The sequence below is a fragment of the Rattus norvegicus genome, chromosome 10 (genome assembly GCF_036323735.1).
Source record: "Rattus norvegicus strain BN/NHsdMcwi chromosome 10, GRCr8, whole genome shotgun sequence".
NCBI classification, from domain to species: Eukaryota; Metazoa; Chordata; class Mammalia; order Rodentia; family Muridae; genus Rattus; species Rattus norvegicus.
The window spans coordinates 13,583,781-13,609,854 of NC_086028.1; the positions used below are offsets into that span (position 1 = coordinate 13,583,781).

The window sequence follows — 26,074 nt, forward strand, 5'->3', positions numbered from 1 at the left end:
CATAAATACACAATTTTATTTACTCTTTCCAGGGGAAACTTAGGCATTAAACAGTAAGCTGATAAAATACGGATACCTAAAAAAGTATAAAAGTATAAATATCCCCTTAGAATTTTAGTGAATTAAGTTTTAATATCATTAAATTAAAAAAAAAAACAGAAACAAAAATCCCACAAGCCTATCTATTGTCAGAATCATAAACCAAACAATGCTAAGTGTCCAGCGACTCCCCAGAATATTTCCCACGGCCAACAACAGAGCTACTGCCCCAGAGTATGCTGGGGAGGACAGGGCTGCCAAGGCTCAACCAACCCCAGAGACAAGTTTTTATGAATCATTAAGCCAAACATTTAACAACAGACAACAGATCTTAGGAAAGGAAGAGGTCAGTCCTAGACGCTGGAGAACTTGATTAATCAGTTACTGGCGGAAGAGAAGGAAGAGGGTCTAGGCAAGAAATTTCCGGAAGCATTTGAAACAAGCAGTGTTAGAGGCCCTGGCGTGCACATGGGCAGCCATGGCGGTCAGTTTGCACAGCTCCCTTGGGAAGCCAGGGGTCAAGAAGCACAGAGCTTGCTTGCTTGGGCCAAGTGTGTGGCCTGCTACAATCCCCTAACCAGTTGAGAAAGGTCTGTTTCAAGCCAGCAGGCGCAGCCTCTGCAGGAACCTTAGCAGCTCCAATGTCGTATCAGATAAACAGAGCCCATGCAGGTTGTGCAAAGTCCCAAACACTCCAGAAATACGAGAGAAGAACTGCATAGTTATACGAGGAAGTGAGAGCCAGTGAGAAGGAGACATGTTTGCACTGTAAACATCCTGGAGTGTCCACGTGACCTGGAGTGTCAGCTCCAGAAGCCAGGTGGACAGGCCTCCCGCCCCAGCCTCCATCCCAGGCACAACAAAGGCACTGGTAGGCGCCAGCTCCCCCATGAGCCCGCAGGTGAGACATCTGAGGCAAAACCTCTATCTCCCTCCCATAAAGGATTTAACAGATCAATCCAAAACGTAGCAACACTTTTTAGGCATTTCTAAAGAGTATAAACACCGGGTGGTCTATCCACACTTTAAAAAAGGGATACAAAGTCCTCTTGCCTGGAAAATACAAATTAAGAAGCCTTGATGACCCCGGGCCAAGCTGACAGGCCAGAACAAGAGCCTGGCTCTGAAGAAGTCCAGTCCAGGGAGGTGCCCAGAAGTAGTGATAACGTGGAGACTGCCTTTGTCAGGAGCCTCAGCCGAGGTCGAGAGAAATCAACCAATCATGCGTGGAGGCAGAGCAGCCTCCCTGACTCAAGGATGTGGGCCTCTTGCTCAATAGTGGTGAGCGGCACCCACCCCCCAAGCCACAGTGCACTGGACAGGAGTTGCGGCTACTGCTCCTCCCTCCTGGCAAGGCCCAGGCTGCTTGTTGCAGACTGTGTGTAGCACCAAGGACCCTGTCCTTCAAATCATCTTCAGGAATGCACGGGCTGGTCAGCAGCATCCTGCCTCAGTCCCACGTAGCACTCAGAAAGAACAGTGAGACCAGAGAGACTGCCGACCCAGCCCTAGCTGCCTCCCTCCCGGTGGGGACGACTGGCTTGACAGCTGGGCTGTCTCTCGCCACCCACATCTGAGGCAAAAAAGGATCCACACCCAGATCTCTAGAGAAATGATCAAAAGCAGGTTTCTTCTCACAGCCATGCTTTCTGCACATGGCGGCTCACTTTATCTTGGGGAAAAGAAAATCATTTCTTCAGCTGTCAGCATTCCTCACATCCTTGAGCCCCGTTCTTGCAAAATCTGAAAAATATCAAATGTAGAGTGAGCATGTAGGCTTTGACCAAGTACCCTGCTCTGAAAGCAGAGCCTGGACTTGCTTGGCTCAGAGTTCAGAGGGAACCCTCAACTGTAGGCCAGGACCTCTGCTAGCTGACATAAGCCTCCAGGTCCCCTCATATCTACCAGATCAACGCCAGCATCCCATCCATTAATGAGAAGTAGGTATGCCCCATTCCATTGGTCCTAGCCCTCTGCTCACCTCAGAAAACCTTCCCAGCAAGGTCACGCTGTGGATGCCCTCTATAATTCAGTCTGCTAACCTGTGGCACCTGCTGTCTCCTCACTCTCGGCTCCCACTCTGGCTGGAAGTCCTGGCCTCCTTAACTATTATACTGCAGTCAGCTGTGTTACCCAGTTGGATGAAGTTCTTGGAGGCCTTTTAAAAACAGGTTGGAGCTGTGGCTGTGGCTGTGGCTGTGGCTATGGCTATGGCTGGGGCTGGGGCTGGGGCTGGGGCTGGGGCTGGGGCTGTGGCTGTGGCTGTGGCTGAGGCTGTGGCTGTGGCTGTGGCTGAGGCTGTGGCTGTGGCTGTGGCTGTGGCTGAGGCTGTGGCTGTGGCTGTGGCTGAGGCTGTGGCTGTGGCTATGGCTGTGGCTGTGGCTGTGGCTGTGGCTATGGCTGGGGCTATGGCTGGGGCTGGGCTGTGGCTGTGGCTGGGCTGTGGCTGATATGCTACTAAGCCAAAACCTATAAAATGAGCCTCTAGTAGCCTCTAGGGATGGGATAGGATATGACCCCAGGCAGAAAGCCTCAGAGCTGAGAAAACCCCACAGGTAGCCACTTGGTAGCAGCTGTCAGAACTGTGAGCAATCTTCCTTTTCTGTGGCAGTAGGGGATCTGGCTCTGGGAGGCTATTCGCTTTAAGGGCTCAAGAGAAGACCATGTTCTCTCAAACTGGTCCTGCATACCCACCTACCAGCACCCTAAAAACCATGTATGCCCCTAGGAAAGAACCAATAAGAGCTGTGGGGGGCAAACATTGCCACTCTAGCACTGCAGGGAACATCACAGGTCTATGAGACAGTGTTGTCATCTAGTCTGACAATGGCAAGCTCCACAGATGGGTAATTTCTGAATTCTCTAGGACATATGAAGGTGACTCTAGGTGCCACCCTCTTACTGATCAGCCAAGGTCTCAGCTACCATCAACCCTGAGCAGAGGAGAGCAAGCATGGGTGAGGGCATATGCTGGCAGAAGTGGCAATGGGTCTCTGACAGCAAGACCACCGACCCACATGCTGGGGCTGTGCAGCACTATCTGCCCTGGATAGCGCAAGTCTACCTCCTGTATGCTCCTGCCTTTCGGTCTCCACAGAGAGGCAGTTTCATCCATGATCTCTGGGAGCTGGGGCCTGCTCCAGGTCTGCCTTGTGGGCACCACTATTTCCTTCCCACAAGCCCAGAACCTCAGAGCTAGAATGACCAAAGCACGTTCTATAAAGACTCTCAGGAAGTCTAGGGCTCAGAAAGACTCTCTCCAAAGCCTGGGCACCTCCTGGTGACCTTCTTCTCCAACCAGCCTGATGGTAGGTATGGCTCCCTTGAGCGTCTGTCAGTCCCACCATGCTTTAGGTTGAGCACCTGCCATAGCTCACACCCAAGGCAGGTCACAGTTGAGTCTCCTACCCAGGTGGCTGCAGAACCCCTCCAAAGGAATGTCAGAACTGAGGTGCTGAAACATAAGCCATAGCCCTAACTGCAGACACTGGAAAGTGAAAGGGGACAGGAAATGTACCGCACTATGGCTTATATTAAATTATTATCCTTTCAGTCAGTACAGTGAGACATACCTAGAGCCAGCTACTGAGGAGACTAACACAGGAACGTCATTGGCCTTAGGGATTTGAACAACCAGTCTAGGCAACAAAGCCAGACTGTATCTCTTAAATTTCATATTTCCTTTCACCTTTTAAATATATTTACTTTTAGACAGGGTCTCACTGTGTAGCCCTGGCTAGCCTGGAACTTACATAGACCTACTGCCTCTGCCTCCAAGTACTAGGATTAAGTGTGTCTCATACCTTGTCCTCTTAACTTTATCATCATCATCATCACCACCACCATCATTGTAATCTATGTACACATGTCACAGTGTGTGGAGGTCAGATAACAACCTTCAAGAATTGGTTCCACCCTTACATGGGTTCTGGGAAGTCACAGTTGGGTCACCAGGCCTGCAAGGCAAGTGACTACCCACTGAGACATTCCACTGGTCCTGTTTTGTTTTGTTTTGTTTTGAGAAAGAGTTTCACTACGTAGCTTAGGCTGGTCTTGTACTCAGAATCCTCTTGCCTTAGCCTCCTAAGTGTTGGGATTACAGGTGTGTATCCATCCCTGTGTATCCAACCGTGGTGAACTCTCTTAAAGGGCTAGATTGTAAATATGTTGAGTGTAAAGAGACAAATATACAGCTGCTATATATACACTTACACAATGACTTAAAAGTAGAACTCCAGAAGGCAGGTGTGATGGCCCATGCCTCAGGAGGCAGAGGCAGAAGCAGGCAGTTCTCTGTGAGGTCAAGACCAGCCTTGTCTCCATAGCAAGTTCCAGGCCAGCCCCGAGCTACACATAGTGAAACAATGTCTCAAAAAAAAAAAAAAAAAAAAAAAGGTACAACTCCAAATGGAAAAAGACATAATTAGTTCCAGGGCTGGGATCTAAGACCACTCCTCCCTAGATACTCCTTGCTTTTAAGATGCCAGCCCAGATGCCTGGATGGCCAGGTGTCTCCCCATACTCCCTATGCACTGAGCAGCTCAGGGCAATAGTGAGTGCTCCCAGCCTGCAGTTGCACCGCAATGCTCCTCTTAGGCAATGCTTATGTTGCTAAGACTGGTCTCGCTCCCACCTACGCAAAGGCAATGGTCCCTGCACAGGAACCAACAGGTAGGCCCTACTGAGGTAATAGGTCACTCGGGTTCTAGCATAGATCTGGCCTTCAAGATGTAGACTGTAACAACAGGATGAGAGGACTGGGTGGAGGAGAATGTGGGGCTGAGGGCCTGTTTAATCCTAGTGGAGATGGACCTGAGTCCCTGAGATGAGAACAAAACCCCATGCGTTTTGACATTGTTATACCAAGGCTCAGTAAGTTATGTGAGGCTATGATCTTATGACTGACAAGATGGCCACCCACACGCTGCAGGTGGAACTGAGTGAGTACTCATTTCTCAGCCCCAGGAAATGCCTGTGTTCACACCCTCAGCCCCAGGACATACCTGTGTTCATTCCCCCTGCCTCACACGACCCAAAGCCCCCATCCTGTCCATGGTATCCAGGGAGAGACACTATGACAGAGCAGTACCCAGCAGCACCAGCATTTCAGCAACACCTCTACCCTTGTCCCTCCTACAGGGAGCTCTATTGCAGATACATAGGTACAACTAACTATCAATGTTTCTGTCAACTACAGGACATACAGAAGCACAGAGGAGAGGTGGAGGCGAAAGTCACCAAGGGTTACGGGGAAGGAGACTATAGTGCTGGGTCTACTTAAAGGGCTGCAGAGCTCACCGTGACATTTACGTTTAATCTGAGTCACTGCCTTGGTGCCTCGTCTCCGTGTCCTCTCTGTCACTCTGGTGTGAACGGCAGGAAGTAAGGAAGAAGACAGCTGTCAGCCCAGGCCGAGCAGTGCAGGCCTGCAGGAGGGCTAACCAGTATATCATCTAGGGGAAAACCTTGGGGGATTCTAGGTTTGGCTGAACTGTGTAGTCCTTCACCTGCAGCAGGCACTTGCCCTTACAGCTCCCAGGCAGGCCAAGGAGCTGTGCCCTAAGGGGGCCTTTATTGTAGCCCTGGCTCCTGGGAAATGACTTAGTGGACCTGGCTCTATCAAAAGCCTACTTACTGCACGATAGAGGTGGGACCTTGGTCAAAGGGGCCGACCTGGAACAACCACTGGGCAGATGTTAAACAGCCCATCAGTATATCATGCTTGTAGAAGGGGGTTCCAGATTCACATTGGGCCCAGAGAGGTTCCCTCATAGGTGAGGTACTCTGTGTCACACAGGGGAAAGACTATACCTGATTACACAGAAAGCTCCCTTGCAAGATCTTGGCCCCAGAAATCTCCTCTAATAGCTGAGGCTATTAATTCTCTGAGACAAAAGGAGGCCCTGAGCCTAAGGGCTCTCACTGCAGCTGGTACTAGAGGCAAGGTCCTCACTCACTTGGGGCTTCCCTCACACTCACAATCAGCCTGACTCCTCACAGAAGTTTGGCCCCAACAGCCCTTCCTCCTACCAATCCCATTTGAAACAGGAAAACACTGTGGCAGTACCAGGTGGTCACATGCTCAGGGGACATCTGTAGACAGGGATCAGTGTGAACATGGTAGCTGCTGACCATAGAGGACACACATCGCAGAAGGATGTCTCAGTGTGCACACGCTCCCAAGCTCCTCTCCCCTAGATCTGGCTCTCAGGGTTCCCCACAGCTTTGGGGCCCTGGAACCTACTGCTGTCAAACACACTCAGAAACGGTGCTATTGCTCTATTCAGAGCTACATATTTTTGAAGTGAGAAATAGGGACAATGAGACGACTTGGGGCCATGCCCGAAGCCTCCTCATAGTCCAGAGTAAATCCTCTTGGCAGCTGTAAAGCCATGAGGAAGATGAGCTTTGATAGAGAAAGATGGGCTGTGTTGAGTTTCATTATTAAAGCCGTAAATTTAGGGAGGAAAAAAGCTTTAAAAAAATAAATGTATGAAAGAGTCCTGGCAATGCTCATAGACAGGAATGCCCGTCTACGGTTAGTTCAGAGACTCTAGAAGGTAGGGATGCCCGCTTGACCTAAGACACAAGGGGAGGTTTGCCCCAAGCCGGGTGCTGGGACTCTGGCCTCCCCAACCTGCTGCTGAGCCTGAACTCTTAAACACAACTCAAGCCATCCTCTGCTGGGGCAGCAGTGGCAGAGGGGCTGTCCCCTCTCCAACCTTCTTTACCTCTCATGATCACACAGAGGCTAAGGACAGGATCTCAGGATGTTCTGAGGGTGTACTGTACCAGGCAATGGCAAAGACACCTGTCACATCACAATGTGGGGTAATGTGGGAACACTGCTGAGAACTAGTTTCCTGGAGATCCCTGGAGAACTCCGCCCTCACCCCCATTTCTTAAGTCTTCACCCTAAAGACCAGGAAAGGCTAAATGGAAAGCCCTAGGGAGATAGATGCTACTAACTAAGGGTCAAGTTGCCATCATGTCTCTGAGTAAAGCTCACCATGTTCAGCCTATTCTCTTCCAAACTCATAAAGCCCCCAGCAACACCCTGGGCCTTACCATGGTCACCATGACCTTAGATTCCAGCCTAAGCAAGGCTCTTAGACTCCAAGCTCCCACTGAGCGGACTGCAAGGCTCTACAAAGCCACTACGAAATGACCCCAATGCTCAGGAACCATCCAGTCCAGACCAACAATGTACACTGTGGGAACAGGTGCATCTGTCGGCCTGAAGGCCTTCAGAGGAAAGGTCACGGAGAGTGGTCACTTGAGAATAATCTACAAGTAGACGAGGCAGGTTGCCCTCTCACCCTTGGCTAATACTGCTCTCTACAGAAGACAGAAGAGCCCAGCGGCCTGGAGGACAGGACTGAAGGACAATCTCCTTTACACACTAAAGCAAATGTGAAAGACCAATGGTGCAGCCGAGGCAGCTGCTGTGCTCTGAGGAGCTGCCCTCAACTTATGTCCCGAGACCTCCCCTGACACCCGAGGCTGCTTCCAGAGAAAGCAGCCACAGTGAGTCCTACTGTGGAGGCCAACCAATTGGACATGAGGCTTAGACACTGGTAGGGGTGACTCCGTCCTGTGGTTGTGGAAATGCGTGCTAGAAAGACACCTGGGTTCTAGCACAACAGGTGGCTTCATGGGAAGAGCTTTAGCCACCGAAAGACCTCACAACTAAGAGTTTACAGGAAACAACTAAAGTCAGTGAGGAAGAAGAAGCGAGAAGCAACCCCCAGTGCCTGCCCCAAGGACAAGGACTGTCCTACGGCACTCACCTTGGCTTTCTCACTTGGTTCACTGGTTGTGCCATACGGGGTGTTGTGCAGCTCCTTGGAAACCACGCAGAGGAACTCAGCCTGATCTTCATTTCCATAGTTGTAAGAGGAGCCAATGCTGACCAGCTAGAAAGGAGATACAGCCTGTGACAATGTGCAGTGGCTCAGGTGTACCTGGCCCTCAGGAGGAAGAACATGGCACAAATTGTGGAAGCTCAGGGAAATGAGCGCTAGCTGTAGCCAGAAGGTTTTTCCATAGACCTAACGGGAAGCAAACCCCCAGTGCACTGTAGGAGCCCACACCTGCACCCCCACATAATTACACAACATGCTAGGACAGGCTCTCTCTGCAGATACTGAGCTTCTCTTGATGCTCCTGGCTGGGCCTTAGGGGATGATGACAGGCTACCCTGGGTGGGGGAGGGGGAGTAGTACACAGGTTAAGGTAGGTAGGTGAGAGCTGACGCTGGAGTTCATGGACAAACACCACTTGAGGACCTATTGCTGGTTGTTCTTGTATCTGACGGCAGCCAGCAACCTTCCTGGGTAAGCAGGACCTCTGCAGGTGAAGTCTAGTGTCCACCTGAGGCAGAGAATCCCAGGGCTGGGCTAGGAAGAGGCAACAGCACTAAAAGCCTGGAGCACTGAGTGAGCCTGACCCTGACAAACATTGATGGTGGTATCTTGCACTTCCCTATACCCTCGTATGTTCTCACACGCCTGCCTCCTAAGCCTCCAGGTCACCAAGTGTGCTACTAGGGCCAGGACTACGTCCATTACTCCAGCCATGAGTCTGAGACAAAGCTCAAGATAGACATCAAGCACATCTGTTCCTTTAAACACAAAATAGCTCAAGATAAACCGAGGCCATAGCAAGAATGCCAATGTCACACTGAGGAAGCAGGAGTGGCTCAAAGGCCACTGTGGTCTCTGCTCATTTGTCTATACATCAGAAACAGAGGACAAGAGAGAATCTACCACATGTGTAAGCTACCATACCAGTCCCTCAGCAATGGGAGACCAAGTGGTTGGAAGGGGTGGACCCCACCAGGTGAGACTGACTGCAGTGGTGCTGGTCTAGATCAGGTAGCTGTGAGAGGTCCCACTGAGGGAAAGCATAAACTCCTGTCCCCCAGAGATTCTGTATCCTCACCAGGCAGTTCTGTTTTGACCTAGCACTGCCCCTGGGTGTTCCTAGACTGGACTGGCCACTCAAAGGGACTGGGTTTCATCCTGGTTCTCTGAAAGCTTGTCACTTCAGTGCTAGTCACACTTGAGGAAGCAGAGTGTAGTTTACAAGCCAGCATGACTCAGGCTCTCTGGGTTTCACCAGAAAGAACTGATAGCACAGAGGTCCAACCAGGGAGACTGCACAAAGGTCAGAATCGAGGGGAGAGAGGACTGCCTGTGCTTTGGGTCTAGGATCTTCCAGGACAGCTAAAGACAAAGTCTTGAGGTTGGTTATGGGAGGAGACTCTCTTGCAGCCAGAAGTCACAAGACTTCAGAGCAAATAGCACTTGGCTGCAAATGAGGCGACCCAGTTCACAGATCTAGAAAGGGTGACAGCTGCCTTCCAGAGCACAGCCTTTCTTGGGCCACATGCCAGGAACATGATGGGTAGGTTTCTGACGTGATTCTGATAGGGTCTGGGCACAAGACACATGCATACTCAGCCCATAAGACTTGCCAGGCCCCCAGGAGGACAGAGACCAGGCAGGAAGCACTTAATTCAGCTCCACACACAGAGTAAGTGCTGGACATGGCACACAGATTCCTCAGCGGAAGAGCTGGCATTAGGAAACCACCAGAGTCGGAGAGGACAGGGACTAGGTAATGGTCCCTGGGACCTGAAGGTTCCCATGAGCCCCCACTCCTCACCTGCTCAAACTTCCAGCCGTCTGACATGGTGGACACCATCTGTGTGAGCTCCTCCTCCTGGCACTGCAGCACACGGTACACGTGCTTCACTGGCATCTGTAAGGACAAATGCCCCATGAGGTCAGGCTCCATCATGCCCCAAGCAACCCTAGCCTTATACCATCACAGGCCAGCGTTCAAAGCAACCTTGAACACATCCACACAGCCAACCAACAGCCTCGGCAGCTGCTCCTGCAGCTTTCCTGTTCCCGTCAGACATTTTTTTTTTTTTTTTTTTCAGAGCTGGGGACCGAACCCAGGGCCTTGCGCTTCCTAGGCAAGCGCTCTACCACTGAGCTAAATCCCCAACCCCCCGTCAGACATTTCTACTCCTAACTTCCAAAACAAAATGACTTACGTTCCTCAACTTCTCGGAGCACCTGTGGCTAGATATGAACACACAGAAAACCTTTGTACCCTCATGCAGGGCTACACAATCTCTTGCTTAATCTTCCCTGCCCAACAGGGATTCTCCTGGGCAGTTCCAGGCAGACTTTGGTCTTGGATGTGGGGTGGCAGACAGCCAAGAGACAAGTCTGCTCTTCCCCCAGCACATAGAGCACAAGTAAGGGTCCCGGGCTGCTGTTACTCACTTCATGCTAGTGGCAAATGGGTATCAGCAAACACTGGCTTTGCTGTCACCCAAGTGCATCGAGTGACAATGGCTGTCACCTTTCTGTGAGGATCTTTTACCTCCACAATGTAGAAAGAGACTGAAGTAGTCAGATCACATAGTCCTGAGTGGGACTGGGAAAAAGGGGAAAGAAGAGGCAAACTTGGGGGAAGCTGGGGGGTTATGGGGAATCTTAGGACCTTTCTAAGGCCCTGATGATGAGGAGCCTCCTCCCTTCTAATAAACGGAAGGCTTGGTCAGACGAGCATATGTTCCACTCCCAGCCATCAGTGAGCCAGACAGGCACGGTCTAAAGGTGTACAATGGGAAAGTGCCCAGGAGACAATGAGAGGGCTTTCAGTGGCCCAAGCCTGGGTGTTGCCAGCATTCACTTTGTGAGCTGGGTAAGAGGGCGTAACCACTCTCAAGTGCAGAGCTAGCTTGCTGATAAGACCAATGCTGAGACCTTCCTCGAGATGGGGCACTGCCTACCTCACATGGCACTCAAAGCACATACACTTGCTGGGCAGCAGAGGCCTTGAGAAGCCCAAGTCTGCCCAGCATCTGTGTCACCTGCCTTCCAGCTCACTGCTGCCGTCCTCTCTGCCATGCTGGCCACAGGCCTTTGTGCTTGCAGATCAGGTCTTGATCTCCCATCAGAGCCTCTGCTCTCCAGAATCTTCCTTCTGCTCACAAGGCCTCCCTCTCCTCTGTGCACTCACCACACAGCTTCCACAGAACTGCCTATCTCCACTGACTGCATGGACTCCCTGGCAAGGGACCAGGCAAAGGGCATGGTCCCTTCATGGCAGAGGAGGAAGAAGTCCTGGGGCACTAGGATGCAGATAGGACAATTCTGGTCCAAGGTCACATAGAGAAGCCACACCTGCTTACACACTAAGCCCAGAATCCACTGGCGGATTAGTCACTCATCTCACCTGGGATGTTTTGCTGTCTCGTTCTCTAATTTTGTCCTTTACAAGTTTTATTAGTGAGGTGATATTGTAAAATTCTGCTTCCTCCAACACTCCTGAAATAGAGGTAAAAAAATGTGATTTCTACTAGAGCACACCAAAGCAGATAAGAACCTCATCCCCGCCCCCGCCCTAAGCCGAGGCTCTTGCACACAGCTTATCCCAGCATCCTCACAGACCTTTCCGTTTTCAGCGCTCAGCACAGGACTGAAAATGCCAGTCAGTTTACCAGACCTGGCACCGTCACTCCAGGTGACACATGCCAGCAGGAGCCCTGGTCTCAGCCCAGACACTGGGAAACAACTGCCATTTTTCTCTGCAGCCTGAAAGGTGTCTGTCTGTCCTACTGGCTCTTCCTGTTGAGAACCTGAAGACGCCAGAACCATGTGGAAGTCATGGACTCCTGCATGTGTCCCAGCCACAGACGCCCCATTTCCCTGCCCAGAGTCACTCCTGGCTCCAGAGCTACCCCACATCCTGCTACCTAATGTCTCACAGGTAGGACTCAAAGGTCCCAGAACTGCAGGAGCCCGGCTTCAGGGTCTGCTCGTGTGCACAGCCTTCAGGGTCTGCTCATGTGCACAGCCGATATGAGCAGCTGTCTTTGTGTCTTGCTCTCCTACTCCTAAAGGGGAGCCACACTAGACCAGGCCGGCTCAGAGTAACCCATGGCATGGCAACATGGGAGAGGTGGGGAGGGCCGAGGAGTGACAGATGAAAGGCTGCCAGGCAACAAGCATGGCTAGGTCTCCATATGACAACCGACACAGTACCAGGTCATCAGGGACCCTATGAGACCCTAAAGAAGGGCCACAATTCAATACAGATTGACTGCCAGATACAGGAAAGGTACCAGAACTTCCTAAGGCCTTCTTAAAATGGCCCTAGACTTTCTGAGTCAAGACAAACTAGCCTAGTGCTGTGTGTCCTGTGCTCTGTGACCAAGCAAGAAAGAATGGTGGCCAGTGAGGAGGCTATGCAAAACGCACAGGATCCCTGAGTTGATCTGGAAGAAGAGCAGGCAGGGGCTCCATACTCTACTTCCCAGGACACAGCCACATACTTCAGAAACCAAAGCGGCCATGAGACCTGGGAGAACCACCTACACTGCATCACCAAGACACCTGAAACTGTCCACACCACAGCCTTTGGCCACTTGGTGCACATCTTGGCTCCTTCAGCAATGCAGTCCCTGACGGAGGCACTTTCAAGTAACCAGCCAGCACGCCTGCCAGGTACAGTGTGGAGCTCCTGTGCCTGTTGAAAACGGACAGCTTACCTTCCTCTGCGAGGTCTCTGTTAATAACCAACTTCCCGTGTCTCAGGTAGTTCAGCACAGGCCCAAAGTAGGTGGGGTCTCTGTCGATTAAGTAGGCGCCCGTTTCATCCTGCAAGGAACAAATGCTGTCAGTTCCTGTGTAGACGCCAGTACTTCTGCAGTCAGACTAAGGCCAGACCACACAACAGCGCTAGCTGTGAGGATTCCACAACTGCACATGTACCTGTCTCAGGGAACTTTGGAACACTCTGCTTCTGCTATGGTCTAAAGCAAGTCAGACCGTTATCTAGATTACCTCCCTGCGTCTACTGATCTGAGCCAACCAGGTATTCCTCCAGCTCCAAAAGCCTCTGAGAAAGAGCTAAGCAGGACTGATAGCCACAATTCAATCCCTCCCCTGTCCCCATCACAGGACTAGACAGCTATGCTGTTTAGGCCAGGATGGCTTATGACACTGCCACGTAGCCTAGGTAGGCTTTGGATTTGCCATCCTCCTGCTTCAGCCTCCTGAGTGCTAGGACTAGAGGTGTGTGTACCTTACCTCGCTCCATACCCACTTCTAAGACTCTGGAGACTTGGATCTTGGCGACCCACCCTCCTTGTTTTAGAGCATCTTGGAGCAGAGATCTGAGTCTGGGAAGTCCGAAGGGCAGTCCAGTGGAGAAAGCACCTCTAATACTGAGCCCTAAAGCCTACTCTCAGGAGTCTCCTACAGCAAGTGAAGCCTGGGGCGGTGGCATGTGTAAGTGACCACACAGGGTACCTTCATTTCTTGCCAAACCACAGGCCTCGGGCTTTCACGGAGACTACATTCTGTGATCAGCAGTTTGTGGGACAATATATGCACTAGCCCACTAACTCGACCTGGTCACAGACCTGGCTGGGGTCAGAGGAAGTGTAGCATTGGGGACTACCGAAGAAGGTGATGCATAGAAGCTACAAAGACACATCCACCCCCAGGGTGTGGGCCAGTGAATGTCTAAGGCACAGCCATCACCCATTTTCCCATCAGCAAAGCCATGCCAAGTACCAGGGACAGAAATTGACTTCATAAATCTATACAACACAGTGGCTTCCCAGACCAAAACACCGTCAGGGGCTCCTGTAGGTTCAAACCATGGAAAAATGCTATACTCACTGGCCTGTGGGAGCAGCCAGTCAGTCTAGGCACAGAGGTACAGAGGGGTATGGGGCACATGTATGGGGTTCCCTGAAACCCTTGGATATAGCTGCTCATGGGTAGCAGAGCTCATAGAGGTCTCAGCCACAAAGCAATAAGCCTTCAGGGGCTCTGTCTTCACAGACATCCATTTCTGTATTTGGGGCAATAAAAACTGGGGTTTTCAAGGGTTCTTCTCAACACTGACAGACACAGAATGATAGAAACTCACTTTTCTTAGATCAAAGGGAGAAGCCTGGGAGTCAGGGATGGTGGAAGCCAGTGGCTTGCCCTAAGTTCTCTCCTCTTCCTGGCTTCCTGTTCTACCTAATGTGATTGTCCTTATACCCTAGCCCTCCCAATGCCATCCTTGTCCCCTCATCTAAGGACAACAGGTCATACTTCCACAGGGTTCCCCATTCTGCCACCTTTATTTTTACAGTCATAGGGTGGGGCGGGGGTGGGGTGCCTTGTGGACCCATCATCCGAGCAGGCCAAATGAAGGAGGCCAGCACTCAAAAGGGCAACGTCAGTTATTCCCACATTACAGAAAAAAGAATGGTCCTACCACAAGAGCTCTCTGCTCTGTTTATGTGGAAGTCCCCTGTAGTGTGACATTTCCACATCACTATGCTCAGGAATATTCATAGCACAGTGCCCCCTTGACAGACCACTGGTAAGTCAAAAAAAAAAAAAAAGTCAGTGGGGCGGGGCTCATCCTGGGGCCCGATACTCTTGGGGCCTCTCTTGCCATGCTGGCCATGGTTTCAGAGTCCAGTCTCCCCTGGCAACAAGAAGCCTTAAGTCCTCCTGAATAATAAGGGGGAAGGTGGTGAGGGGGGAAAGGAAGAAAAGGGAGAGGGAGGAGAAAGCTGCCTATTGAGTGCCCTCACTCAGTGGCCTCCTAGAGGCTTCCAGAATAACAAGTGGCACAAGACTATATGAAAGTGACCTAGGCCTCCCAAGCCCTAAAGGATGAGCCATGGGCCATTATGACGGGTCAGAGGAGAGCCATCAGCACTGGATTTGCTGGCTCTGGCTCTTGGCCTGAAAACCATGAAGTGGTACTGAGCCTCAGCCCAGCCATGTTCACTTGCACAGCTGGCCGGCTCATGTGGCTGGCTCTCACAGAACATGCCCTCTAGGAGGCAGCCTTTGGACAAATGCTTTCAAAGATCTGCTCTCTAACGCAAAGCCCCTCTGGCCTAGAAAAGGACACGTGACCAGAGGCCTCTTTCAGGCAAATGATCAGTTAGGGTGACACCGTCCCAGAGCACCTGAAGTGAGATCCTGGCCACGTATGACAGTCTCACAGCCGAGGGCTGCTTCTCTCTGTCTTAGAGCTGAGGGGTCATCACCATGAACTGAAGACTTAACTACAAGTTCCAGGAGTGGCAAAGTAGGGACATGGGGACAGCAGTCCAAGGAAACTTCTTACAGCTTCAGACTTTCTAGCCAGTATCCTGTGCTTGGAGCCCAGAGTCCTGTTTGCCTTAAACCCAGCCATAAAAGAAGGGCAGTCATGTACTTCGTGGGGAATCTCCATTTGCATCCAGTAAAAAAGCACTTTAGATGTGGAGACTTCCAGAAAAGCAAGACAAAAGTAACTCAAAAAGTTTGCTGAGCTAGGCTAGAGGGCAGGATGAACCTAACACATCCATAGTCCTATGTGATTACGAAGGTCCCAGCACCAGGCCTCCTGGTCACCCAGGGAAAAGAGCACGTGCCAAGGATGGCAGGACAGAAACACATTGGAAATGGAATCAGGGAGGTATCAAGCACAGAGTCTCAGAACACCAACTGTCACTGGCTAGAAAGTAAAGCAGTGGTACCAGGTGAGGCAGTGTGGCCTACACGGTGCTGTGTCCAGAGGGGTTCATGTCCATCATCGAAAGCAACCCGAGGAGAACAGGGTTTACTTGTGCTTACAGAGACCGTGGAGGAGTGCTGCTCAACTGCTCGTTCTCATCGTTCTCATCGCTCGCTCACCTCCTTTTATAGCTCCAGCCCAGGGGGTAGGGGGCACCGCCCAGTGAGCTGGGCACTCCTACATCATTCACTGATTAAGGTGGAAAAACAAAAACAAAAACAAAAAATCTGACCACAGGCTGGCCCGCAGGCTAATATGATGGGGATAATTTTCTCAAGTGAGGTTCCCTCTTCCCAAATGACTCTAGATTGTTGTTGCAAGCTGACATAAAATTGACCAACAGGGTTGGAGAGAAGGCTCAGAGGTTAAAAGCACCTGCTGCTCTTGCAGAGGACCCAGGTTTAGTTCCCAACACACACATAGTGGTTCACAACCAACCACAAGTAACTCCAATCTCAGGGGATCTAATGACCTCTTTGGTACCAAACATACACACAGGGCATATACAAAGTACAGACAAAATGCTCATGAAATAATAAAATACTTAGCCAGGCAGTGGTGGCACATGCTGTTAATCCCAGTACTCAAGAGGCAGAGGCAGGCAGATCTCTGTGAATTCAAAACTAGCCTAGTCTACAGAGTTCCAGGGACAGTCAGAGCTACACAGAGAAACCATGTATTGAAAAAACAAAATTAAATTAAAAAATAAGATTAACCAACACAATTGACCAGTTGTCAACTTGACACAGAAACGCATCACTGTTAAACTATAACCTTTCCTTTCTTGTTGTCCCCAAGATGTCATTAATATCGAAATCACAATATAAAACATAATGCAAACTTTGAAAGTTCCAGTCTATAAATATTCAAACTTTAAAAGTCTTGTCTCTTTTTTTATTGGATATTTTTATTGGATTTTTTCATAAAAGTCTTGTCTCTTAAAAATATTCATAATCTCTCTAAAACTCCAAAGTCTAGGCTCACACTTAGACACTCATAGGAATCAAGGGAAATTGGAGGATCATTTCCTCTACATTTCATCTCACAGCTCTCGGGCCAGTTTCTTCTGGCGGCTACTCAGGTCAGAGTGGGTTAGCTGGTTCAAAAGCCACAGAGCACAGAGGCCAGAGGCTGACGAGGGAGTGGAGTATGAGCACCACTCATCGATTCTTTAGGAGCTGTAGGCTGATGTCATCATGCAGGTGAAGGCAGACAAAGTAAAACAAGGCCTGACATTGGACGAGAAGGAAGGGGGCGGGAATAGAGGTTTTAAAAGGAGCGAGAAGCAGGAGAGACGGAGCTGGGAGAACATGGCAGCATCTGTTAAGATTCTTCCCTGCGCATAGATACAGGTTATTATGAATGTTTTTAAGGCATGGGTGTGTACAGGAAAAGTGCTGTCTAGATGGGCAAATTATATCTTATCAATTGGATCAGAGTTTAATTGAGTTCAAGAGAAGGTGTGGTGGCGGGATGCACCAAGTCCACCACCAAATTGGGATGTGTGAGCCTGGTGTGGTAACAACCCGCCAAGGGAACTGTGAGTGAAAGCAAAGCAGCGTGGCAAGGTGCTGCGCTGGAACGGCTCGCGGACCATCCCGGTTAGAGAGTCCCATGGGGGTAACATGGAGCTGCTGAGATAAATCAGCGCTAGCTCTCATGGCCCACCGGAGCCGGAACTAGTGAGGGTGTGACTGCCAGATATGAAGATCTGTCTGTGGGAGACCTCAACTCCATAGGCCAGAGTCCAAGGCCAAACCCCATACCCCAGTTCCCACCAGGATACACATGGCAATGCAGCTTAGGGTCCACTGTGGGAGCACTCCGGGCGATATTTATGCTTGCAAGGCTGTGCTGGGAGATGGACTGGTGAGCCTCAGCACTGCAGTCCCAGTGTTGGTAATAGAGCTTAGGGCCTCCAGCCTAACACAGCAAAGAAAACCAGGAAACACAAGTCCAAATACAAGACTTCAGTTCACTCACATAAAATCAGTAAGATGTCTGTCTGTCTGTCTGTCTGTCTTATTTTTGAGGCGGTATCTAATCATTATATAGCCTTAGCTGACCTTGAACTCACTTGAGATCCACCTGTCTCTGCCTCCTGAGTGCTAGAATTAAAAGTGTGCTCCTTCCATGTGGCCCCCAAGAAGGCTAGATGTTGACTACAGTAATTTGGACCAAATGAGACAGGGACCCTATCATCAGCTATGCTAAAAGCATACAAGATGTGGAAGGGGGGTTGGGGATTTGGCTCAGTGGTAGAGCGCTTGCCTAGCAACCGCAAGGACCTGGGTTCGGTCCCCAGCTCCGAAAAAAAAAAAAAAAAAAAAAAGATGTGGAAGGAAACCAGTTTTGAAACTCAGCAGATTCAGAGTAGCCAGGAAGCAGTCAAGAGATATCACTGGGGTCTTTGTTTTCTCTTCTTCTCCTCAGTCCTGACATGAGTTAGGGAAGCCTGTGTTGTATTAGTATGGTGGGAAGGGTTTGTTTCTCCATAAAAGCACCGAGTTAAGACTGCTTTCTCCACAACCATTTACCAACCCCTCCTCCCCACTTCTCAGTGGATCTGTGTCTGACCTACTTATGGCAATACTGGCTGGAATATGGCATAAAAAAGGGATCAAGGACTTAGCTCTGAACATTCCGTGAGAGCCAACCCCCCCCCACGCATACACACCACCAGTTCACACATGCAAGATACACACCACCAGTCCACACATGCAAGATACACACCACCAGTCCACACATGCAAGGCAGGTTGCTGATGCCCAAGTTGGCACTGAGTGGGCGTAATATGGAGGATGAACCCTAAGCCTGAGCTACTGGCCACTGAGACAGGAAGGGCAGTTTTCAGGCCTCTGAGGTGGTTCCCCTGGCTGTGTCAGAGTAGCTACCTGTGAGCATCTTCCCCAAAGGAGCAAATGGGCAAAGGCCAGGTTAGACCCTCATCAAACATGCTCCCAGGAGGCCTAACTCCACAAATCAATTTCTAAAGGAATTAGACAACCTCCAGAAACAAACCTGTCTTAAGCCTTATCTCTGGTGGGGAAAGACCTAGTGAGAGGATGACCATTAGTCATTTAATCAATACACAGTCCCAGCTGGAGTCCTTTAGGGCATGATCCCAACACAGCCTCTAGATTGTGGAATAACGTGCAGACAAAGGTTGAAGTCACTATGCCTCAGGCAAGCCTCTAAGTTGAAGATGCAGCTGGAGAGTGTCACAGAAGGTCTGTGGTAGCTCCTTGACTCACTCTCAAGGCTCAGGTGCACCTGCACCCATCCCAGTGGAAGGGACAAGGCGCAGCCACTAAAAAAGAATTAAAATAAAGAGTGGAGTGTTGTGAACTCAATCTGGAAGAATACTCCATCAACTGTCCCACTAAGTCAAAAGGGCATTGAATTTTGTATGTGCCAACATGCATAATCAACCTACTTTTGAATGCGAACTCTGAAATTATCCCTTTCCAGTGACATTGCCACATACAGACCTTGGTTTGCTTTATACATATTTGTCGTATCTTTGAGCCAGAAGAGGTCTTAGACATCACCAATTGCAAATGAGGAAACTGAAGTCCAGAGACCCAGAGCTTGGGAGAGACATTCAGATTTGTAGAGTGAGGCCGGAACTGCGGACTCCTGCTTCTGGGTTTCCACTGCACACCAGCGCCCCTCCCCACTCTTCTCAGCTTTTCCCTCCAAGTACACTATGATAAGGAGAGCTGAGCTCTCATTTCTCTCTCCTTGTGGAACCCATGCTGCCCTGAGTTTACCTGACTACCAAAACAACCCTGGAATGGGGAGGGAGGGGACCACAACACAGAGGGCAGACCTCTGAGTGAGATTTGGGGGTAAGGGCTATGTTAGGACTCTAGCTCATTGTGACCCTTAGTGTGGCCTGGGAGATCTCTCAGATTTCAAGAGTCATGACTTGAGGGAATGTATTCCTGCCCCAGATGGCACATTAATTACTCCTGTCCCTAGTTGAGAACTAGAATTGAGGACAGTGGCAAAGCTTGCAAGATGTGAGATTTGTAAACTGGACTCCACAAATGAGGCTTCTGAGACTTTCTGTGGAACCAGAATGCTTGGAATTCAGCTCCGTGAGCTGAGGTCTGTTGCAGTGTCCTAAGGATTTGCTAGACAGGAGCCTTCATGGGGAGAGACTTCCCCAGAGCTGCACCAGAGTCCACCTCTGTGTAAATAACTGCCCTGAACATCTGCATGGCCACAGAACAGTTCTCCACTCTTCAGGTTCCTTGGGTAGTCTCCCCACTTGTACACTGGGTACTGAAGACTACACACAATCCTCACACACTTTCTGCCAGTGAGAGTGTGTGCTTAACAGGATACTGCTGTCATCAGCCAGACAGCAGAGAAGAGAAACAGGAGATGACACTGACAAGGATTGAGGCCAGCTGTGCCCAAGGGGAGCCTTTCCTGGCTCCACAGTCTTCAAACCCGAGCACTGGCCTCTCATTGTTGCTAACAGGTCAGCAGTCCAGGGCACCCTGGCCAGGACAGCCCAAGCAGAGGTCCACAGCTCACCTGTCAAGTCCCCTCAGATATCTATCTCCATCCATTTCAAGGTGGCTTCTACTCTCCTCACATGGCTATATGGTAAACTGGGCCCTGAGCTCTTCCTTACCTTCTTGCTAGGCTCAAAGAGCAGGCCTCCAGTTTCTCCTCTCCCTTCATTAAAGACTATCCAGCACCCAGTAGGGCTTACCTTTCCTCATCTGCTTGAATCATCAACATCAGCCTGTAGTGAGGAGCTGACCACTCAGGCTTCGTTTGCAAAACTAGGTCCAAAAGTGTGAAGGTCAAGTGCCAAGCGAGAACCCCCAGAACAAGGGCAGTGGGAAGCTGGGGCACATCTACCCTGAAATGTTTCGTGGGCACTGAGTGCTGCACCAAGGCTCCATAGCTGTATTTCCTAAGCCTAAAGGCATCAAGCATCTTCTAACAAAACAGTGCTAGACAGGGCAGCTCTGCTCCTTCCACAGCAAGCTGAGAACAGGCTGCCCCCAAGCAAGGCCCGGTGCCAGTCAGCTCGCACCTAAATAGGGGCAGCCCGCTGGATTTAGCCACACAGACTCTCCCACTGGCTAGTAGCCCAGGGGATGCAGAGGAGAGAATCACTGAAAAAGCAAACTGTAGAAAGGTCTGAAAAGGAACCACCGTGAAGCCTGCACTGATGCCTGGGAAGCAGTAGATGCCTCCCTCCCACCCCTAGGCCTCTGCTCCTGGGACCAGGAGCAGACTCTCTGAGAAGGGCTGGCTGGCAAGTGTCTTGGCCTTACTGTTTTCTTCAATCCTGAACTTTCAGAGCCAAGCACCCATACCCCACCCGTAGGGGAATGACTAGCTCCAGGCTCTAAGACACTTGATGTGGCAGAGCTGGCTGGTAGCCAGAGTTTCTGATCCCTGTGCAAAATCAAAGCAGGCACTGCTGTGCTGGCCAAGCACAATTGCACTGCACTAGTAGTGGACAGAAGAACAAGGGATTTGCACCTGGCAGCCACCTCCCTGTCACCTCAGAGGATACCCTGAGACCCTCAGACAGATCCAACTCCTCATGAGATGACAAGTTCTCTAGGCCTGCTCAGGACTGAGAGGCTTCTGAATGAGGAACATTGACAGAGGCGAGCAGACATAGTGAGAACGGGCAACAACTGCAAAGGGGGCGAGGGCACACCACCAGGATGCACCATCAGGACCAAGAATACTCAGAGCCACATCCTTTTGCACCAAAGAAGTAAAACACATGCGGGCCACAGACACCCACTCACAGCCTGTGGCCAATGCCACTCTGTCCAGTGCCCAGGATGCTCGTGGGGATTCTGCTGCCTAGTTTCTCTGAGTTAGTTACATAGAACAGCATCTGCCATTTATACTCTAAGTAATCCTCACTTCTCTTGCCAAGCCACTGATTCAAAGAGAGTTTCCCCACCTACATTCCATCCTTAGTCTGTAATATTCCTTTCATATCTTTCTAACCCTAAAACTCACCAGTACCAATTGCACCCAAAGTGGACACAGAGAAGGACTGTAGGGACCTGGCTGTAGTAACACTTCCCAAAGACCCACCTGGTGTAACTATGTCTACCAGCTCAAAACCGGGACAGTGGGCCTATTCCAAGGGCAGAAGTTTATATGCAGGTGGCGTTTTCTCTAGATGTGCCTCTGTCAGAGACAGAACTCTGTGTAGTTCAGGAGAGCTTCCAACCATACAGTATTTGCTGCTGTCCTTTTCCCCCTTAAGCACTGTCACACTAAATCACAGGCCAGTTGAGCTACAAACAGCAACTCTGTTTCCAACCCACCATGGGATGCTGAAATATAACCAAAATGGATCAAATGTCAAGCCTTTGCAAAGCACTTCCCATGAACAGATTAGAAATGTCACACCTGGCCTATCCCCAAGGGTAACACTGGAGAGAAAATGACACACAACAGCAGATGCTCAAATGCACAACACAGCCATAGTCCTGCTGGAGAGTGTCCCAAGAGGAAGTAAGAATTCTGTCTAGAAAAAGAACAGAGCAATGGGCTCAAAGTTGGCCCCTGAAATAATAAGTCAAAGGTCTAGGTATACAAGGCATGGTGTGTATAGTTAAGTCCCCATGCTGGGCCATGAGGACATGGGGAACAGGTATAGCCCAGAGGACTGGATATAAAGGAAGCCCTGAATGTGTTTGTAGTCTATCCCTTCTCGATCCCCTAGCAATCTGTCAACATCTTTGGAAAGTATCTTCCAGAAACTTATTTCCCCATAGTAACTTATGGCCTACCACCCCAGATAAAGGTCTGTCTTTGGTGCTCTCCCATCATCGTGAAACCCAGAATGTTCCTTTGGGAACTTCTTCCCTTAAATCTGCTCACCAGGTCCCATCTTGGCATCACATTCTGCAAAGGTGGGCACTTAATAAACATCAGTCAGATGCCGTAGGAATCTTCCAGCAGGTCCCTGTTAAAGTTCAACTCTAAGGAGTATTTGCCAGGTATCCTTTCCTTGATCTTAACTATGAGGTCAGAGCTTTGAGAGCTTTCCACGTGAATCAACATCCTGTTTATCTTCCATCATGTAATTAATGGCCTCCAACTGTTAACACCCCTTCCCTTCTAACCTCCTTAGGACTTAATTATTAAGGAGGAATCACTTGGGACACTCTTTCATCAGAACCTGGTTGGAGGCATGGGCACACTGCAAACACAGAACATTTATAGATTTTTTCCTATTTGAACATTCTACTAACACAGCTAATATGAATTAGAGCTAATCTTTCAGGTAACCTGTGACTAAAAGAAGCGCTATCGACCATGAAACCAAGACTGTATCTATTATATCTTTCTGGAGACATGGTCCATGTAGCCTAGGCTAGCCTCAAACTCCCAATTCTTCTGCCTCTACCTCCCCAAATGCTGGGATTACAGGTGCTGCGCCTCGTCCCTGCGGCTGTTACATTTTTATGTTCTGAACTGTAGTTTTATAACTCAGAAATTAAATGTTACTTAGACAAATACAATTTAATTTATCTTACATTATGTGTATGAGTATTTTAAATGCCCATGCGTTATGTGTAACATGTATGTGCCTGATGCCAAAGGGGTCAAAGGAGAGTGTCAGACTCCCCAGACCTGGAATCACAGATTGTTAAAAGCCACTATGAGAAGTTCTGAGAATCCAACCTGGGTCCTCTGTAAGAGCAAGTGTTCTTAACCAGTGAGCCAACTCTCTAGTTCCTAAAGAATAAACTTTTTTTTTGGGGGGGGGGTTCTTTTTTTCGGAGCTGGGGACCGAACCCAGGGCCTTGCGCTTCCTAGGCAAGCGCTCTACCACTGAGCTAAATCCCCAACCCCAATAATAAACTTTTAAAAGCAACTAAAATATATTCTGATAATCTTACATTGCAATAAAGAAAAAACGCATATCCACATAGACACACACACACATTTATTTATGTATGTGTGTGGGCACACAAGTACCATAACAAGCAACGAAAATTCACTGTACAATTTTTTTTTTTTTTGAGACAGTTTCTCTGTATAGCCCCAGCTATCTGGGAACTCACTCTGTATACCAGGCTGGCCTGGAACTCAGAAATCCGTCTGCCTCTACCTCCTGAGTGCTGGGATTAAAAGCAGTGCACTCCCACACCAGGCTTTTTGTATATGAATTTTTAATGACATATTTTATGTGCATTAGTGTTTTGCTTGCATATGTCAATATGGGTCTCGGATCCCCTGAAACTGGAGTTACGGTTGTGATGTGGGTGCTGAGTATAGAACCCAGGGTCTCTGGAAGAACAGCCGGTGTTTTCAACCACTGAGCCATCTCTCCAGCTATTTTGTTTTGTTTTGTTTTTTGAGTCAGTGTTTCTCTGTGTAACCTGGCTGTTTTGAAACTCCCTCTGTAGACCATGCTGGCCTCAAACTGATATATCTGCCTGCCTCTGCCTCCCAAGTGCTTGAATTAAAGGTATGCACGGCCACTGCTCAGCTCAGAATATAACTTTTCAGTCAAGTGTTTCTCCTTCCACCTTGTAGATCCTAGAGACTCTTAAGTTGTCAGGCTTGATTGGCAGCTTGTGCCATCTCACCAGCACAATAAAGGATAACTTATAAAATAATCTTAAAAGACAGTAAAATGAAGAGATATATTTGACTTGAACTGTGCAGAAGTCAAACAATTCTAGATCCATTGTTCCAGTGCTAAGTAGGCAAAAGACACCAGAAGCCAATGGCCAAGGCTGATTTAAAATTTAAAATCTGATTTAAGACAGAGATGCTTGAGTAGAAAGACAAGAATGATTATAAATGCCCACTGTTTGAAAAACCAACAGTAAAACATACAGCCTCAACTATAAAAAGAAAACACCAATGACCAAAGCCTATTTCTATCCTTCAGACTTCTGTCATCTTCTAGGAGGTCAATTCTCTACGAGTAAAGAGATTTGGTCAACTCAGAAATGGGAACAGCTGGGAGGAAGGATATGAGGGACTACCACAGTATATCTCAAACCCTAACTTCGTGATTATTTTGCAGTAACTCAAGAATTCTTATTTCCTGATCATAATGCCAGGCCTCACTGTGAAGGTGCTCTGTCAAGCTGTTTAAAGTGCAGTGGGCTCCAATCTTTCTCGAAAACCTCCTGAGTGGAAACTTTCAGGTGGCAAGGCACAAAATCAAGTGCCATCACGTAAACTGAACCAGAAAACTCAGTAAACTGTCTAGGAGGAAAGGGGAGAGAACGATTTTTCCCTATATTTCGGTCCTGCACAATACTTATTTCTCAGTTATGCAATATATCACACAACTTTTGTAATGATAATAATCGAAATACCTTCTATTACCACAGGTATAACAGTATTAGCGTTTAATTAAATTAAAACTAAACAAACCACAAACTAAGCTGGAAATTCCTACTCTTTTCAAAGGCAGTGGGGAAACAAAGTCTGAAAAGCAGATCGAAAAGGATTCTCTCTACCTGGTCTCTCTTTCACAATCCTAAGGTTTTTCTACACCTGGCCCCGAACATGAATTCAATACAAATAATTCATATATTAGAAGTAAACTGACACCCTTGAACATTTTTACTCAGGAGGTACCTTCTAAGAGCTGCGATGCCTGTTCTTATTATGGATGAGAAGGATGAAGCACAAACTCTGCAAGTCACTGGAAAAAGGGTAGCCACTGTGGCAACCCTTATGGCCTACGTTTATTTAAACGTCTGGAATGTGAAAAGACCAGATGAATGCAAAGGGCTCTCAGGTTCCAAAGCCAGCAAATAGTTGGGCGGTGGTAGTCACACACCCTGGGCAAAACAATCTAGGGAGAAGAAAGTAGGGACACAGCAAAGCTTGGGTCTTTCTCGACCGAAGAACATGAAAAGCAAGAGAAGCACTGTTAAACCTGAGGCAGGTGGGTACAAGAGTGCCATCCTTCCCCCGGCCCAGGACGCTAGGCTGAGTATGTCCGCTTCGCTGGGCGCCCTCAGTGTGGAGAGAGGTGTGTGCCGCGAGTGGCTACCAGGGCGGCCAGACCCCTGTTGACCCGCGAGGCCCTCACCTTGTCCGAATCTAGGTCGGGGTCCGCCTGGCACAAGCGGTACAGGAAAGACTTCGGGTCCCGGCACAGCGTCTGCCGGGTGGTGAGGAAGTAGGTGCCGCCGACGTTGAGACGGACCCACTTGGACACGCCACTGGGGCGCTGAGCCAGGGCGCCGATCCCAGCGCTGCAGCGGCGGCACAGGCCGCCCCCCAGCCCCGCCCCGAGGCCGCTCGGAGCCGGCGGTAGCAGCTCGCAGTGATTCTCCGCCATGATCCTAACAAGCCCCGCCACAGCGCCCCTTCGCCGGAAGCGTCCGTTCTTTAATACAGTCCCCCGAGTTGGCCCGCCCATAAGTACGCCCCAATAAAGTGCCCGCCC

At 49.6% G+C, this 26,074-nt stretch overlaps 1 protein-coding gene across 1 annotated transcript; it reads right to left on the reverse strand.

Annotated features, from left to right (window-relative positions):
• Kctd5 (potassium channel tetramerization domain containing 5) lies at positions 1 to 25,982 on the reverse strand. The gene is made up of 6 exons (NM_001105768.1): positions 25,715 to 25,982; positions 12,614 to 12,722; positions 11,299 to 11,390; positions 9,709 to 9,804; positions 7,830 to 7,955; positions 1 to 1,782 (listed from the first exon to the last, which is right to left on the reverse strand). Exons 1-6 carry the CDS (start codon positions 25,964 to 25,966, stop codon positions 1,753 to 1,755), a joined length of 705 nt encoding a protein of 234 aa, NP_001099238.1. The 5' UTR covers positions 25,967 to 25,982; the 3' UTR covers positions 1 to 1,752.
• Positions 25,983 to 26,074: the final 92 nt, after the last annotated feature.

Excerpts from the sequence above, each read along its gene's own strand:
- Kctd5 (NM_001105768.1), bottom strand. The coding sequence starts at position 25,966 with ATGGCGGAGAATCACTGCGAGCTGCTACCGCCGGCTCCGAGCGGCCTC. Across the intron at positions 12,723-25,714 it reads CCGACCTAGATTCGGACAAG|GATGAAACGGGCGCCTACTT; the intron begins GTGAGGGCCTCG and ends TGTTCCTTGCAG. Across the intron at positions 1,783-7,829 it reads AACCAAGTGAGAAAGCCAAG|ATTTTGCAAGAACGGGGCTC; the intron begins GTGAGTGCCGTA and ends GATATTTTTCAG.